Source organism: Rhinatrema bivittatum, chromosome 3, assembly GCF_901001135.1.
Source record: "Rhinatrema bivittatum chromosome 3, aRhiBiv1.1, whole genome shotgun sequence".
In the NCBI taxonomy this organism is placed as follows: Eukaryota; Metazoa; Chordata; class Amphibia; order Gymnophiona; family Rhinatrematidae; genus Rhinatrema; species Rhinatrema bivittatum.
In genome coordinates, this window is record NC_042617.1 from 254,297,820 (window position 1) to 254,315,338 (window position 17,519).

At 44.7% G+C, this 17,519-nt stretch overlaps 1 protein-coding gene and 1 long non-coding RNA gene across 2 annotated transcripts in view; one reads left to right on the forward strand and one right to left on the reverse strand.

Annotated features, from left to right (window-relative positions):
• LOC115087372 overlaps window positions 1-1,667 on the reverse strand; it is a 104,523-nt gene extending 102,856 nt beyond the window's left edge. Inside the window, exon 1 of the long non-coding RNA XR_003855504.1 lies at window positions 1,589-1,667. This is a non-coding gene — a long non-coding RNA (uncharacterized LOC115087372). The remainder of the gene's footprint in view (window positions 1-1,588) is intronic.
• A 66-nt stretch (window positions 1,668-1,733) lies between these two features.
• The window catches only part of ATL2 (atlastin GTPase 2), a 476,945-nt gene continuing 461,159 nt past the window's right edge, over window positions 1,734-17,519 (forward strand). Inside the window, 1 exon segment of the mRNA XM_029594487.1 lies at window positions 1,734-1,855. Within this exon segment, the coding sequence (XP_029450347.1) occupies window positions 1,780-1,855 (76 nt within the window). The 5' untranslated portion in view covers window positions 1,734-1,779.

The following is a 17,519-nucleotide window of genomic DNA, read 5'->3' on the forward strand; positions in this document are numbered from 1 at the left end:
TTCTGCTCAAAATATTTAAAATTCTGCATCTCTAAGTAATAACTTTTTCTGTATTAATTTAAAATGCAATTACTTAATGACTGTAAATTGTGTTTTTTTGACCAATATAAAGTTTGCAGAATTTTAAGTTTTTGTGCACAGAATTCCCCCAGGAGTAAAAATGGTAAAATCTATCATAAAGAACAAAATTATTGAACATGTAGATAGTCATAATTTAATGGGACAAAGCCAACATGCGTTTAGCCAAGAGAAGGCTTGCCTCACCAGTCTGTTACTATATTTTGAAGGTGTAAACAAATCTATGGATGAAATGTGAGCCAGTTGATAAAGAGTATCTGGATTTCCAGAAAGCGTTTAACAAAGTCCCAAGATAAGATGGATGGAATGATTCCCTTATGAGGAAAGGCTAATGAAGTCAGGGCTGTTTAATATGGAGAAGAGACCACTGAGGGAAGCTATGATAGAGTTCTATAAAATAATGAGTGGCATGAAACAGGTAAACACAAATTTGTTGTTTAGTCTTTAAAAAAGTACAAAGACTAGAGGACATGCAATGAAGTTACTAAGTAGAACATTTAAAACATAGGATAAAATATTTTTTTATTCACACCTAATTAAGTTCTGGCATTTGTTGTCAGAGGATATGGTGAAAGCTGTTAGTATTGCTGGATTTAAAAAAAATGTGGACAAGTTCCTGGAATGTGGTGTTGGGGAACTCTACTGCTTATCCCTGGGATAATCAGCATGGACTCTATTTAACTGTTTTGGATTCTACCAGGTACTTATGACCTGGATTGGCCACTACTGGAAACAGGATACTGGGCTTGTTGGATCTTTAGTCTGACCCAGTATGGCAAATCTTATATTGTTATGAATCAGACCCTCATAAAATACGAACCCCTGAAAAAGGGGAAACTGGTCATTCCTGTTTTCCGAGGCTTGAGGGATTGCCTTATGTGTGCATTCAACTTCCAACACTATGCAGTCTGAAGTTCCAAAGAACTCCTCCCCCTCCAATATCTAGACATAGCCCATACCCATAGGCCATTTTGGCCAAACTGCCTAAGGGCAGCCCCAAACCTCTGTCAGCCCTCTGAGATGGTAACTTTCAACTCTTATACTGATCTCAGAGTTCAGGAAGTAAGCTTAATCTACCCCCTGAAAAAGGATAGCATAAACATTATAGATACTACCCCAAGGATTACTCTTTTCGTGCTTCCCTCCGTCATTGGAGAAACACGCATCTAACAAACTAATGTTCCTTTTAAGCATCACCTTTCTGCTTTAACACTCCATAACATTTTCTTTGCCGACTGCACCCGGGAGTAACTTTATCTTGCTAAGCTGGGGAATGAAACAGTAAGGAAACTTGGGGAGCTAACAAACAAGCTAAAGTGATTTTTTTTCACCTTGCTCTCGATAAAGGGTCAGAAAGAGTATAAGCAATTAGAAGACGATTAAACTTGCTAGAACTATGGGCGGCTTTATTAAGCCAGCCCGTTACGCAGGGCTAAGCCCACAGGGTTGTCACTCTAACACAGCAGCTCCACGATATGTCTCAGAGGAACACGACTAAACAAATTCTCACCACCAGAAAAGGGTAGACCCCCCAGGCGCAGCTAGGAATATCCCGCTCAGGCCACCGTCGGGGCGAGTTCCGGTCAGGGTCAAGAAAGCTCGCGTGAGGCGCTAGGACCTAGAGCGGCGGCAGCGCAGCAGGCTGCTGAAGAAGCCGCGGCGTTTGACGTCAGCAGGTAGTTAATTTTAAAACAGAACAAGATGGCGGAGGCGAGCGCGCGGAGCACTCGGTTGCAGTTTAACAGCTGTAAAGAAATAAAACACATTTACTCTGAAGGTAAATTTGCCGCTGAATGGAAGCATCTGTGAAGGACGAGTGATTCTGTGGGCGGATGTATGCTTATGAGGAGTAGGGAATCTTGCGGTAGTATCTAAAGGCAGACATTCGGTCTGAAGAGAAAGAAAGGATGGCATTCGGTGGGTTGAAGCTGTTGAGGTGACAGAAGTATTAAACGGTCATTATTGCTCTGACCAGGGGACCGCCGGGTCTGTAGCCACGCGCCCCTGTCTCTTACCTGTCACTGTACCGCGCGTGCGCTTGAGTTCCTCTCCTTACGCGCGCTTGCTGTGTTTCCTATGCTATGGCTTCCTTAAGTGTTTTCTGCGCACGGTTCCGAGCTTGCACGGTCATCTCTTACAGGCTTTTGCGTTTGAAGCGCTCTTCCCGCCCGTGCTGCCCGCATCCGGCTGACACTGTCATCTCTTGCGCGCGCTCTCTAGACTTGCGCTGCCCGCTCGCGCTTTGCAAAGGGGACTCCTCGGAGCAGCTCAGATGCGAACTGCTTCGGGTGCTGTTTCCCCCCTGCGGAGAAAGAGCCCGTCCGTAGTGTTGGCTTGTGAAACGCAATTATTTGGAACACATGTTTCTATTATTTTTGTGCTGAAGTCTTGTTCTCTTTTGGGGAAAAAATTCACAGGGATGTGTAGCAGAAATAACCAGAAACCTTTGGCTGCTCCATAAACAGCGGGAAGCCTGTTAGGTTTCTCACGGGGTTAATGCTTCCAAATTGGTTACTTTTGCGCCTACCATGACAAACATGAGCCTCCTGTGCAGGAGACGATGGTGTTCCTTGCATTTAGTTGATGGTATTTTGCGGACTGGATACCGCAGGGCGCAGACCTCCCTTGAGACGTCGTGTATATAAATACAACATGCTTATTTTGTGTAGTAACTCGGAGGAGGTTCCTCGTGCATTCTGACGTGCTTTTAAAAGCGCCCCGCCACAGAAATTACGGAGTGGCATTCTTTCAATATACAAGTTTATAAGCTACACTACCACTTGTGTGCATTGACATTGCGGTAAAAATACTGAGGTAACCTGACACTGGAATCTAAAATTGTACAATAATGAGGAGGAAGCGCTTTCAGATTTTAGGAGAAAAGAGTTGCTGAGGCTTGGGTCACTTTTTTAAATCTACAGATTTCTCCTGCGGTCTGAGCTTGCTTTGGTGAAATTCACTTGGCAGGGTGCTAGATATCCTGTATACAACACGAGCTAGTTGTCTAGCTAGAGGTTAGGTTATACTCATAAAAGGGGCAACTGTAAAAACAAATACCTGGGGAGGAGGGGGATAGGGAAGTGGTGTACAGTATTGTAGGGGCCTTTTGTTTTTAGTGTTTATTATAACAAAAAAAGGGAGAGAAATCTGTGGAATACTTGTCATTTTTTTCCACAGATTTTTCTCCTGTTTTTCATATTGATAATTACAAATAAATTCCTGGAGAAAATAAAATAAAAACTGAAAATTAAGGTCCTAAAGTATTAATAGAAAAATGTTCTTTGAATTCCCATTTGTGGGACTAATTGATTTATTATGAAATTACTAGTTTTTCTAATTGTTTGAGAGCAGATAAACCAGCAGATAAACCAGTAAGTTTTACAAGATTTGAATTGCTTTAATAAGTTCTTTTTTTTTTATTTTATTTCTATTCAATTTCAACTACATTTAAGTAATCATTCTTACTTCCAGAAAAAACTGAGATTCACATAGTATATATCTTTAACAGGTACAAAGAAAACAAGAAAAACAATATCAAGGAATAACATATACATTTTTCGCTCTTTCTTGTGGTAATTATATCTATGTGCCCCCACAATAAAGGTAATAAGGAAATAAAGGGTGAGACAAAGGAAAATACAATGGGAGTGCATAAACAATAACAATATAACATAGGCTGCGTGTCCAAGCCTTACTAACAATGTACCTTCAAGACTAGATAGTAATTACAGAAGGGGTGGTTATATTCCTAGCATTTATAAAGGATTTTAATTGTTCTGGAATGAAAAAAATTAACGATTCATCCTTCGATCTAACCATATACTTACATGGATATCTCAATAGAAAAATATAGCCTAGAGATATTACTTGTGATTTTAACTTTAGGAATTCACGACGTCTCTCCTGAGTAACTCGAGTAAAGTCAGGATAAATCCTGACTTGCTGAGAAAAGAAACTAGCTGAGATATTTTTAAAATATCTCTGCATTATTAGGCTTAGATCAGCCTCATTAAAGAAGGTTACTAACAGGGTTCCACGTTCGAGAACTTCAGTAGAATTTTCTAGGAATTGCGTTAAATTTTCTAAGGCCTCTGACTGGATTTGGTTATTCCTTGAATTTATCAATGTAGGTAAAAAGTTCAACTTATTTACCACAGGAATATTTTGTTCTTCAAACTTTAATATTTCCAGCATATATTTTTTCAAAGTCATAAGAAAATCCTGGCCTAAGACTTTGGGGAAATTTAGCATTTGTAAATTCAATCTCCTATTATAATTCTCAAGTTGTTCTATTCTCCTATTCATATAATTATAGTCCTTTATAATTTTCGAAACATAGTCAGAGTTTTTAACTAACGAAGATTCCACTTTCCCAAGCTGTAGTTTCAATTCAATAGGTTGTTTCTCCACCTTTTCCTCCAGTAAATCCACTTTTTCTTTTAGATGTTTTAACTCTGCCCCTTGCTTCTTATGGCATTGGCCTAAGCCAACCATTAAGTCCCACAACGCTTCAAGCATTACCACCTCAGGTCTAGCTGGAATGTGAAGAGACTCACCCATTTCCATTTGGGCAAAGTCCTCTCTCTCCGTTGCCTTCCCAGAAGTTCCCGCAGTCCCCGCCAGTGTTTCAGATTCACCGTCCGGTGTCGAGGTCAGTAAACCAGCCCGCTCCAACTCCATTCAGCTCCTCCAAGCACGGCGGTACACTGCCTGAACCAGGCAAGTCCTCTCTCTGGCCCCCACCATCCGGGGTCGCTCGACCGACGTCATCTTTCGGTGCCCCGGGCGAGGGAGAGACAATCCCGGGGCCTGAGGTGGTTGAAGGCACGGAGGGCTCAAGGTTACCTCCCCAGGCGATTCCCTCGAGGACAGTCGCAGCGGGGGATTTCACCCTCCTCTTCTTGGTTCGGAAGAGATCGGTAAGCAGTTATCAATCTCTGGTTTGAGGGCATAGTGGCTTCGGAAGGGTACAGGCGCACTTTACCCTTTCTTTTTGCAGGCATCTTCGAGGAAATTTTTTTTCCAGAGCGAGAGCGTTCCTCCAATCTGCCTCACGCAGCGGCCATCTTGCTCCTGCTTTAATAAGTTCTAATTTGAACAGTTTGCTTAGAAAGTGCATTTTATTGAAATGTCTTCTGAAAAATGTAATATAATTGGTATTATTGATTTTTATGTGTGTGTTCATTGACAAGTTGAGTTTAAAAACTCCAAGATTCTGGTCATAAGATGTGATCGATAAAGTATGTCCTTCAAATTAAAATGTAAGTAATGCATCAGAAAAGGGCTACCTACTCAAAATCTTGTTTTAGCAACATTCAGAGCTAATTTTTTGTAATGTAACCAGCTATTACTTGAGTATTTATTTGAGGCATAAGTCATTACATGTATCTTCCATTACCTGTCCAAAGCAAAACATTCTGACTAAATTTGAGAGAAATCATAACAAATATCACGCTTTAAAATTTATAACTGTCATGCACCATAGGATCAGTAAACAAGACTATGAGAAATCCCTTCTTGGCTGGTTCATCTGATTGAAACAAGAAACCACACTTTCTCAGTCGCAGGGAAACACATATCCTGTGGAACTCTGTGCCTGAAAAATAGCGCACAGTCAGGCTGATGCAATAGTGGCTCGCGTAAAACGGGCATTCATGATTGAATGCTCGCTCTCCTAATGTGCGCCCAGCCACTTCTGGGCACGCGATGCATTATTTAAATGTGCTAGGGATAAATTGTGCGTCCCTAGTGCATCCATGGCATTGGGCGCCCAGGAGAAGTGGCTGTTCAATTAACGAGCATCCACTTTCCTAACCTATTTACAGCCTCTGGTTAGGAAACAGATGCTCAATTAATGGGTGTTCGTTTCCCTAACCTGACCGCGGCAAAATTGTGAAGTTTTTTTTTTCCATGCTACTTCCTGAGTTTCCTCCTACTTAGTATCCTACTAACAGGTCGATACAGTAACGTGCGGTTAAAGATTTCCCGTCTGTAACGTGCTGGGAGCGCACAATACAGACAAGTAAGGCGATCCAGCGATACAGTCTCCAGTTTCACGCGTCCTTAGCGCTTCATAAAATAGACACATAACCCTTTCCGCACGCAGCATGTATATGATGTGTAAATGAACGAATTAGCTGTATAATGAAGGAATTAGCTATTCCCCTCCGATACTGTAACGGGCGCTGATATCTCCTTAGTAACCCGCTGTTTTGCCGCGGCCTTAACGTGTTAGTTTACCGCCTCCCCGTAGTAGGTGTTAGGACTGTGAGTCTAGTAACAAATCCATCGACACCGCTTAAGATACTCAAAAACAATAAAACACAATAAAAAAAAAAGCGATACAGAGATGATCGAGAAAATGTAATGCTGTGGGACACATAAAACCTGACAGAAAAAAAAAAAAAAATTTTTAAATACCTGTCGGAGGGCCGCGTGGGTCCAGGCGGCCGGCGGGATCCGGGGCTGTATAGGCGCTGTATTAAGCGCCTACTGTATAGGCGCTGTATTAAGCGCCTACTGTATAGGCGCTGTATTAAGCGCCTACTGTATAGGCGCTGTATTAAGCGCCTATACAGTAAAATGGGTTGCGTGGGCATAACCCTTCCCTAACGCTTCACAGCCGCGGCATGCATTTGCATGCAATTAGAAGAGCGTATCAGGCGCTAGGTCAAGAGAACTGTGCGTGCGGGGAGGAAGGGTGCGCCTGACACTGCCGCACTGTTTCTACCGCGGCCTTACAGTATCGAGCCGTAAGTAGGAGGAACTACAGAAAAGCAGTGTTTTGTGCTTTTTTTTGCGGCTTTGGGGTGTTTTTTTTTTTTTTAGATTGCTCAGAGTGCGTAAACGCTTAACACCAGCCCTTGTGCTGGCATTGTTTTCAGTGTTATAACTTGCGCATCGGGCAGATGGTGATTTTTTTTGCATTGGGGGGGGGGGGGGGGAATAGCTAATAGCCTCATCTACATGCATTTACATGTGATGAATGCTATTAGCTATGTGTTGGTTTGGACGCACGTTTTGGACAAGCTAATCTCCTTATTGCATCGGAAGTAAGCCTAGGGTATCCAAGTACTCATTAGCCTGTACACTAGGCTCAGTCCAAAATATAGCATCGGCCTGAATGTTAGTCTTATTTAAGAAAGATCTTAAGACTTGGCTTTTTAGACAAGTATTGATGCTGCAGGTTAGTCTCTGCCCACGACCTTATTTCTTTCTTTTGATTTAAGTACCAGAAGATATATAAGGGATTATTAAGAACTGGATTCCTTCTTAAAGAGTTATGTGGAATTTATTTTAGATTTATCTGTTGAATTTTTTTATTTAAGATTGTGTGGTTGATTTGTCTGTTTTAGTTTGCTTTACTAATTATGAATATTTTATTGTAAGCCGCCACAAAGGTTTGGATGGTTTGTGGTTGATAAATCGTTTAAATAAAGTGGAATTTATTCTTTTTAAAAGTTTTTTTCGTATAGTACTTTTCTCTTTGTAGCTGGTGGTGCACTGGGCCCACACGCTACCATTGTTCAAGAACTTTTAAATAAAATAAAAAGGTTGGAGATTGGTCAGACTGGCAGTTCAAGCATCTGTTTGTGTACAGTAGATGAAAGGTTGCTTATGAATACCTTGTCTTGTGTGTGGCATTATTAGCCTTGGACACATCTGTTTGGTTTTTTTTCTGTTTAGTTTCATTGAACTATGGATTTCTTACAATGAAATTTTTGGTTTTTAGGGGACTGGATAAAGTGCTAAAACTAGAGAATCATTTGTTCTAGTTTCCAGCATAGTAGGTAGCATCCTTGAACTCTGAGTTCCATGGTGGATACCTCCAAACAGTCCAGTATTCACAATGGTATCTAGTACTCCAAAAAACTATATTTGATACCCAGATTCTATGTTGAATCCCCAAATTACATGTTAACCCAGTCTCTCTTCAATATTCTATCTGTCTACTCTTGACAGACTTTCACATTTTGATTATGCTAATGCTTTTCTGTGGAGGAAAGTCTTTTCTGTCTGATTTTCTGTTAATCTTTAAAAGACAAAGAACCCAGAATTTTAATGCAACACTTGATGTTGAAGTAAGTTGCCCTTTTTTGATTGAAACAAATGCATGGTTGCTGTAAGGAAATAGCATCATTGAAATTTTCCTTAAGTGATTCCAGAGAAGCAGAAATCTCTGAAGACCTTTAGTAGTCTGGTCATCTGTATTAAAACTAGCAGTGAAAAGTTATTTATTTATTACTACCATTGTTTACTTAGCAACTAAATTAATAAGCTAAATAGTCTTACAGCACTAATATAGTAAATTTCCATTTTCATGTTGGTTTGCTGAGAATATTTCCGTTTTATTTTTCTGAAAATTTTTTAATGGTGTGGGTTCCAGTCCCACTTTGTCAAGTATGTGAGAAACTGATTCAGCATATTTGAGATGGGCAAGCTCAAAAAAGGTTAAAACTCAGTTTTGTGGATTTTCTAGTGCACATTTACCTCAGAAAATTATTTTTGGATTTAAATCCTAAATTTAATATGCTGTTGAAAGTTTAGATTTTGGGTGCCTTGAAATAAAGGCCAATAAAGAAATTGTAGCTATCTTTTTACTGGACTAACTTAATAAATTTGTAATTATTTTTCAAGAGTTTTGCCTTTTCATTAGTTCAGTGCAAAATGAGCTTGGGTGTTTGACAAATTTGGGTTTAAAATTTGCTGTATTTGCATGTGCAATATTTATCTAAACTTGATTCTATGTCTTTAATTCAGAATGAACCACAAAGATTATAATTAAAATACAAGCAAACACAAAATAAAGTTCAAATCCCTACTTCCCTCCCCCCCCCCCCCCCCCCCCCATCCTTCAGAATAGGCCAGGGGTGGGCAATTCCGGTCCTCGAGGGCCACAAACCAGTCGGGTTTTCAGGATTATCCCTAATGAATATGCATGAAATAGATTTGTACAAGCCGTTAAGCCCGTCACAACAGGCTACATTACATTTTTGTTTTCGGTCCATTTTCGAAAACAGCACCCTCCTACACTTTTTCTCCCTCATTCCCCCTTCCCCTCCGTCACTCACCCCCTTCCCACCCCTCAGTCTTACTCACTCTCTGTCTCCCACTGCCTCCTTCCCCTCACTCCCACCTCTCTCCCCTTCCCTTAGTCACTCCCCACCCTGTCTCAATCCCATCCCCTCTCCCTCAGCCCTCCTCCACTCCCTTTTTCTCTGCTCCACAACTTCTTACCCTTCCACTTACTCACATCCCTGTCTCTCACCCCTCCCTCCCTCCCTCCCTCCCACTCAGTCCCTCCCTCCCCCTCAGTCCCTCCCCCTCGCTCAGTTCCTCCCTCCCTCTCCCTCAGTCCCTCCCTCCCACTCCCTCCGTCGCTGCCGCTGCCACCCGCCGCCGCCATGTTTTTTGTTTTTTTACGCTGGCTAAGACCGACGTCCTTGCCCGCATATGCGCAGTAGAGCTGTGCTCTACTGCGCATTTGCGGGCCGTCGGTCAGAGCCCATTTATAAGGTAGATACAACTGAGGCAGTGTGCATTCATCTCTCTCTCATGCATATTCATTAGGGATATCCTGAAAATCCTACTGGTTTGCGGCCCTCGAGGACCGGAATTGCCCATTTCTGGAATAGGCCATCTTTCTTCATGTCTATTTAACATCCAAGAATATTCTCGAGTCTTTATGAAAAATTTGAAATTTATCTGGATATTTTATGGTAAGAGTCTATAAAGTAGGGATGAAGCATTGAAAACTTATGGTTTTTACCATTCTCACATTCATGTAATGCAACAATTCTAAAAGTGCTTTTTGAGATGAATGCAAATTCTTGGATAATGGAGCACATCTTCTAGATGCTTTGGTTTCTTAGAATGGAGACATTTTAAAACAAAAGTGAAATTTAAATTGAACTCATTCAATTGGGAGACAGTGCAATAAAACTAAGGCATGCTCAGGATAGTGCATGTATGGTATTGCCGTGGAGATTGATACAGATGGGATTCATAGTGATAATGTATTGCCAATGAGCTGCTTCATGCATATGTGGTGGTGATCTACTAGGAAAATGCATCACATTGATACTTGGGCTTCTGGGTATGTGCATCAAATCCATCTTTTTTAGCATGCCCATGCTGATGCAACTATATACAGCAGAAGCATTCCATGTAGTTTTTATGTTCTTAGTGGCAAATTGCTGTAGAGAGTTTAATGGACATAAATAGTGATGAGTTAATATTCATAATGGTACAGTATTACTAAGGTATTGATTCTGTCGACTTTAGAAAGCTAGGATGTTACACTGTAGATTGTTAAAGCTAGAACATTCAATTCAATAAAACCTTATTTTGAGGAAATTGTTATGGGTTTTGTGTTGTCTATGAAGCAGTTTTATATTTTGTACTAAGGTTTTAAGATTTCCCTCCATCAATCCACATATTTTTTGAGCAAACTAATATGGGATATGATTACTCTGCCAGGGTTTCTAGGTTTGTGAATTTTAAGCTGAGTTGAACAATATAGCTGGTGATCTCTCTTGGTACTTAAAATAAACCATCTACTTTTCTCCTTTATCCTTCCTCTGCCTCCCAGCTCCACTGACTTAGACGCTTCTGAAATCTGTCCTTGTGACACCACAGCCAGTTAAATTTTTAGATAGCCATAATGAACATACATATGATAAACTTGCATTTAATGGGTCTCTAGTATTTACAAACATCCCTCATACATATTCATTGTAGATATCCTGAAAACCCAACTGGCTGTGGGGAGAGATTTTGGAACCACGTCACTGAGGTTTCTCACAGGACAAGCAGGATGGTTGTCCTCACAAATGGGTGACATCGAGGATGGAGCCCACCACGGAAAACTTCTGTCAAAGTTTAAACAGAACTTTGACTGGCCCTACTGGGCATGCCCAGCAAGGCACTGACCCTGCAGCCAGCAGGGGTCTCCCTTCAGTCTTCTTTTTTCCGCGCAGCAGTTGCCACGCGGTGAAAGGAGCTCTCTAACCACGTTCCTGACAGGAATTTGGAAATTAATTTCCTAAGAAAATTTGCCCCTCAGGGGTCTCCCTTCGACAAATTTTTAGTCATCTTACGGAACCCGGTAAGTTTTTTGCCTTTTTCCATCGACTACCGTCGAATTTGGCCCTTGAGGCCTGTTGGCACTTACCGATCCCCAGCCTAAATTTTGGCTTCAGGCCATGGCAACGGGGTTCCGCCGTTGTCCGGATTGTACCCGGACTATGTCCATCACAGACCCCCACAGGGTTTGTGTGATGTGTTTGGGTAGTGAGCATGATGTCCTGACTTGCACCACATGTGCCTTAATGACACCCAAGGGTCGCAAAGCCAGGATGGAGAAGATGGGGCTCCTCTTCCATGCACCCACCCCAACACCATCGATAGCATCGACGTCATCGGAACCGGCACCGTCAAAGTTGTACCATCATCGTCAACCCTCCGGTGACCGTCCGCCATCGATCGCTTCTCGGCCGTCGACTCCCGTCCCTTCCCCGGATGGGCGAGGGGATCGGAAGGAAAAGCACCGCTATCGACGGCACAAATCTCGGCCTGTCGAGGATCCACAGCCATCGACCTCTGCTCAAGCCGAGCCACCGACAAAGAAGCCGCGAACAGACCGGACACCCTCCACGTCTCGTTCGCAGGCATCGAGGAAACCCTCACCCTCCCGGGGTGCGGGGGCCGTGATCCCACCGGTTACGGTGGTCCCTCCGGCCCTGCCTCAGCCTCCCTCTCCCGTCGAGCCGGGTATGGTTACCCCTGGTCTCCGGGCAGAACTGGACCGGCTGGTCCAGGAGGCCATCGAGAAAGCGATGAAGAAATTGCAACCTCCATCGGCACCGTCTCCGGCACCGGTTCCAGTGCCGCCCCCGGCACCGACACCGGCACCGGCTTCGCCACCGAGGAGGGAACCGACCACCGAGCCGTTGATACAAGCGCTAGCACCGCTACTGAGCCGCATGGAGGCGCTCATGACGGCCCTTCCATCGGTGATTCCAGTGCCTTCGACAACACCACCGTCTCCGACTGGATTTTCATCGGCAGGAGAAACACCGTTCCGGATTCCTCCTTCCGGGGTGGTTCCATCGGTGCCTTCTGGTATATCTCCACCGATATATCCTTTGGTTCCATCCATTCCACGCCAGGCACCGATTCCATCGACAGCACCGAAGCCATCGATGCCATTTCTGGTTCCACCTACGGCACCGATTCCACCTCGGTTTCCATCGATGCCTTCAGAGCCTCAGCCAGGTCCATCAGGGCTACAAGCCCCACATGATCCCTACGATACCTGGGGTGATGATGATGATACCTCTTCTGACACAGATTTGCCTTCGCCACCATCTCCTACAGAGAGTAGAAAAAGATCTCCTCCTGAGGATCTCTCTTTCATTAATTTTGTGAAAGAGATGTCAGAAGTTGTACCTTTTCAACTACAATCTGAAGCTGATGACAGACACCAGATGATGGAACTCCTTCAATTTCTGGATGCTCCAAAAATCATTGCTTCCATCCCTATACACCAGGTGTTTTTGGATCTGCTCAAGAAAAACTGGGAATCTCCTTCATCAGTGTCCCCAGTTAACAAAAAAGCTGACTCCACCTACCTTGTCCAGTCAGCACCAGGTTTCCAAAAACCTCAACTGGATCATCGCTCTGTTGTGGTTGAGTCCGCGCAGAAGAAGGCCAAGCGTCTTAAGCCACACTCTTCTACCCCGCCTACCAGGGACAACAAGTTCCTAGATAGTGTTGGACGGAAAGTCTATCATGGAGCTATGTTGATTTCACGCATAGCTTCATATCAACTTTATATGACTCAGTACAACAGAGCCATCCTTAAGCAGATGCAAGACTATGCTGACACGTTACCAGACCAATACCAACCGCAGCTTCAAGCCCTTCTTCACAAGGGATTTGAGGCAGGGAAGCACGAGATTAGGACTGCCTACGACATATTCGATGCTTCCACAAAAGTTTCAGCCACAGCCATCTCAGCCAGACGTTGGGCTTGGTTAAAATCATCCAACCTTCGCCCAGAGGTTCAGGATCGTCTTGCTGATTTACCCTGCTTAGGCGATAATTTGTTTGGAGAGCAAATTCAGCAGATTGTGGCGGAGTTGAAAGACCACCATGAGACGTTGAAACAACTCTCATCTGTCCCACCTGAGCTGACCTCCAAGCAACCGCAAAAGAAAGACTCTAAGAAGTCATTCTTTCGACCACGCCGTTATTATCCTCCATCGGCCAGGCCTCGTCCAGCTCGATCCTCTACTAGGCCTCAGCCGCGTCAGCCTAGGAAACAAAGGCCTACTGTAGCCCCTCCTCCTGGGCCTGCGGCTGGACTTTGACTCCCCTGTAGGGAACACATGCCAAACCCCTCTTCCGGACATCCCTGTAGGAGGTCGACTGTACCATTTTTTACAACCTTGGTTGCAGATCACCTCAGATCAGTGGGTGCTAACAATTATCGCACAGGGTTACCACCTCAACTTCATATCTCTTCCGGCAGACTCCCCGCCTCTTCAAGCGTGGAGTCTATCCACCCATTTGGCTCAATTACAACAGGAAGTATCCCTTCTTCTGCAATCAAATGCTATAGAACCCGTTCCTCCCTCTCAACGAGGCACGGGATTCTATTCCAGATACTTCCTAATACCAAAGAAATCAGGGGGACTACGTCCCATTTTGGACCTTCGAGCCCTCAACAAATACCTTCAAAAAGAGAAATTCAAAATGGTAACCCTAGGCGCGCTGCTCCCTCTGCTACAAAGAGGGGATTGGCTGTGCTCTCTCGACCTCAAGGACGCTTATACCCACATTGCGATCACACAATCCCATCGCAAATATCTGCGGTTTCTAGTAGGCCACGACCATTATCAATACCGTGTCCTACCTTTCGGTCTAGCTTCTGCCCCACGAGTCTTTACCAAATGTCTCGTAGTGGTAGCAGCATTCCTAAGGAAGGAAGGTGTCCACGTCTACCCATACCTGGACGATTGGCTAATCAGGGCCTCCACCCAGCAGATAGCTCAATCCTCCCTAAAATTGACAATTCAAACACTCCTTTCCTTAGGGTTTCTCGTCAATTACGAGAAATCTTGCTTAGTCCCGTCTCAAACCTTATCCTTCATTGGGGCAGACTTGGACACCTTACAGGCAAAGGCTTACCTTCCTCTTCAGAGGGTCCACACCCTAATGTCCCTGGCTCGCCAGCTCCAGTCTCAGAACACTGCCACGGCTCGCCAGTTCCTCATTCTCCTAGGGCACATGGCATCCTCGGTTCAAGTCACTCCCATGACCCGACTAGCCATGAGAGTAACACAATGGACTCTACGACACCAATGGATTCAAGCTTTTCAGCCTCTGTCCTCCATAGTCACAGTCACACAAGCGCTGCGCCTATCCTTAACCTGGTGGACGACTCAGGTCAACCTCCTTCAGGGCTTACCCTTTCTTCCACCGGAACCGCAAGTAATCCTAACCACCGACGCTTCTCACATCGGTTGGGGAGCCCATGTGGACGACTTTCAAACCCAAGGGTTATGGTCCAAAGAGGAAGCCGAACACCAGATCAATTTCCTGGAACTTCGAGCAATCCGCTATGCGCTCCGCACTTTCAAAGATCATCTCTTTCATCAGATAATCTTAATCCAGACGGACAACCAAGTGGCCATGTGGTACATAAACAAGCAGGGAGGCACAGGCTCCTTCCTTCTGTGTCAGGAAGCTGCGCAGATCTGGGCGGAAGCCCTCTCCCACTCCATGTACCTCAGGGCCACTTACCTGCCGGGAGTAGACAATGTATTGGCAGACCAGCTGAGCCGTGTCTTCCAACCACACGAGTGGTCACTCGATCCTCTGGTAACGACCTCTCTGTTTCACAAGTGGGGTTCTCCCCGCATAGACCTCTTTGCGTCCCCTCAGAACCACAAAGTGGACGATTACTGCTCTCTCATTCGGAGCCAGCACTCTCGGCCGAGGGATGCATTCTCCCTCAAGTGGACAACCGGTCTGCTCTATGCATTCCCTCCACTTCCTCTTGTGTCAAAGACTCTCGTGAAGCTACGCCACGACGGGGGAACCATGATCCTAATAGCACCCTACTGGCCACGCCAAGTATGGTTTCCAATACTCCAGGATCTCTCCATCCGCAGGCACATTCCTCTGGGAAAGGACCCGCATCTACTCACTCAAAACGACGGATGCCTCCTCCATCCCAACCTCCAAGCCTTGTCCCTGACGGCATGGATGTTGAAAGGTTAGTCCTTCAGCCTTTCAACCTTTCAGATTCCGTTTCTCGGGTCCTGATAGCTTCACGAAAGCCTTCCACAAGAAAGTCTTACTCATACAAATGGAAAAGGTACACATCATGGTGCACTTCTCAGTCCCTTGATCCCCTTTCCTGTCCAATCTCCAAATTCTTGGACTATTTATGGCATCTCTCTGAATCAGGTCTTAAAACCTCTTCTATCAGAATGCATGTCAGTGCGGTAGCCGCCTTCCATAAAGGTGTACAGGGTGTCCCTATTTCAGTACAACCCCTAGTAACCCGTTTTCTTAAAGGCTTGCTCCATCTGAAGCCACCCTTACGTCCTCCGGCCCCATCTTGGGACCTTAACCTGGTTCTTGGTCGTCTAATGAAACCTCCTTTCGAACCTCTGCACTCCTGTGAGTTAAAGTATCTCACATGGAAAGTGTTATTCCTCTTGGCTATCACTTCAGCTCGCAGGGTTAGTGAATTGCAGGCCCTAGTTACCTATCCGCCTTACACTAAGCTCCTGCAGGACCGGGCAGTACTCCGCACTCATCCTAAATTTTTACCTAAGGTAGTTTCTGAGTTTCATATCAATCAATCCATCATACTACCTATCTTTTTTCCCAGGCCCCACTCCAACTCTGGAGAGCAGACCCTGCATACCCTAGACTGTAACCGAGCTCTAGCTTTTTACCTAGACCGTACAGTTTCCCATAGGAAGAGCACTCAATTATTCGTCTCTTTCCATCCTAATAAGCTGGGACAACCTGTGGGTAAGCAGGCTCTTTCTTCCTGGTTGGCGGACTGCATTTCTTTTTGCTATCAGCAAGCTGGCATTCCTTTTCAAGACCGTGTTAAAGCACACTCTGTGAGGGCCATGGCGACGTCAGTGGCACACCTTCGATCGGTGCCGCTTCCTGACATCTGCAAAGCTGCAACCTGGAGTTCTTTCCATACCTTTGCAGCCCATTATTGTTTGGACAAAGCTGGAAGACAGGACTCCATCTTCGGCCAGTCTGTCTTGCGTAACCTTTTTCCAACCTGATGTACCAACACCCTTCCACCTACCCGGTTGGGTGCGGATGCCCTTTCCCAAATTTCTCCTCACTTATTGTGCTTGCTGCACACCGTTGGGTACATTTGGTGCAAGTCGGGACATCCTCAGCTCGGTACTCACCCATTTGTGAGGACAACCATCCTGCTTGTCCTGTGAGAAAGCAAATGTTGCTTACCTGATGTAACAGGTGTTCTCACAGGACAGCAGGATGTTAGTCCTCACGAAACCCGCCCGCCTCCCCGCGGTGTTGGGTTCGTTTTATTTTTACTTTCTAGGCACTGCCTGTAGCTTTGAAAATCAGACTGAAGGGAGACCCCTGCTGGCTGCAGGGTCAGTGCCTTGCTGGGCATGCCCAGTAGGGGCCAGTCAAAGTTCTGTTTAAACTTTGACAGAAGTTTTCCGTGGTGGGCTCCATCCTCGATGTCACCCATTTGTGAGGACTAATATCCTGCTGTCCTGTGAGAACACCTGTTACATCAGGTAAGCAACATTTGCTATATGGTGCCAGCATGATTTGATATTCCAGGGTACCACAAGGTAAACTTAACTTACAGACAGGCCGATTCAAAAAAACTCTGCGGGAGAGCTGGTGCTCCGAAGCGAGTGCCTGCTCTCTTGGGCGCGCGATTCTATATTTATATTAGGGCCCATGCTAATAAGGAGGCGCTAGGGACACTAGAGCATCCTTAGCGCCTCCTTATTGGCGGAAGCAGCGACTGTCAGCAGGTCTGACAGTCGACGTTTAATTTTACCGGCATCAGTTATCAAACCCGTTGACAGCCATGGGTTCGGAAAACGGATGCTGTCAAAATTGAGCATCCGTTTTCTAACCCGCAGGCCAGAGGACAGGTTTTTTTTTTTTTTTTTTAATTTTTGGGACCTCTGACATATTGCCATGATATTAAGTTGGAGGGTGTACAGAAAAGCATTTTTTTCTGCTTTTCTGTACACTTTCCCAGTGTTGTCCCTGATTAACACCTGCCTTTTGGCAGGCGTTAATTTCTGAAAGTAAAATGTTCGGCTTGGCCACACAGTTTACTTTTAGTATCCTGTGGGTATAACTAATAGGCTCATCAACATGCATTTGCATGTGATGAGCGGTAT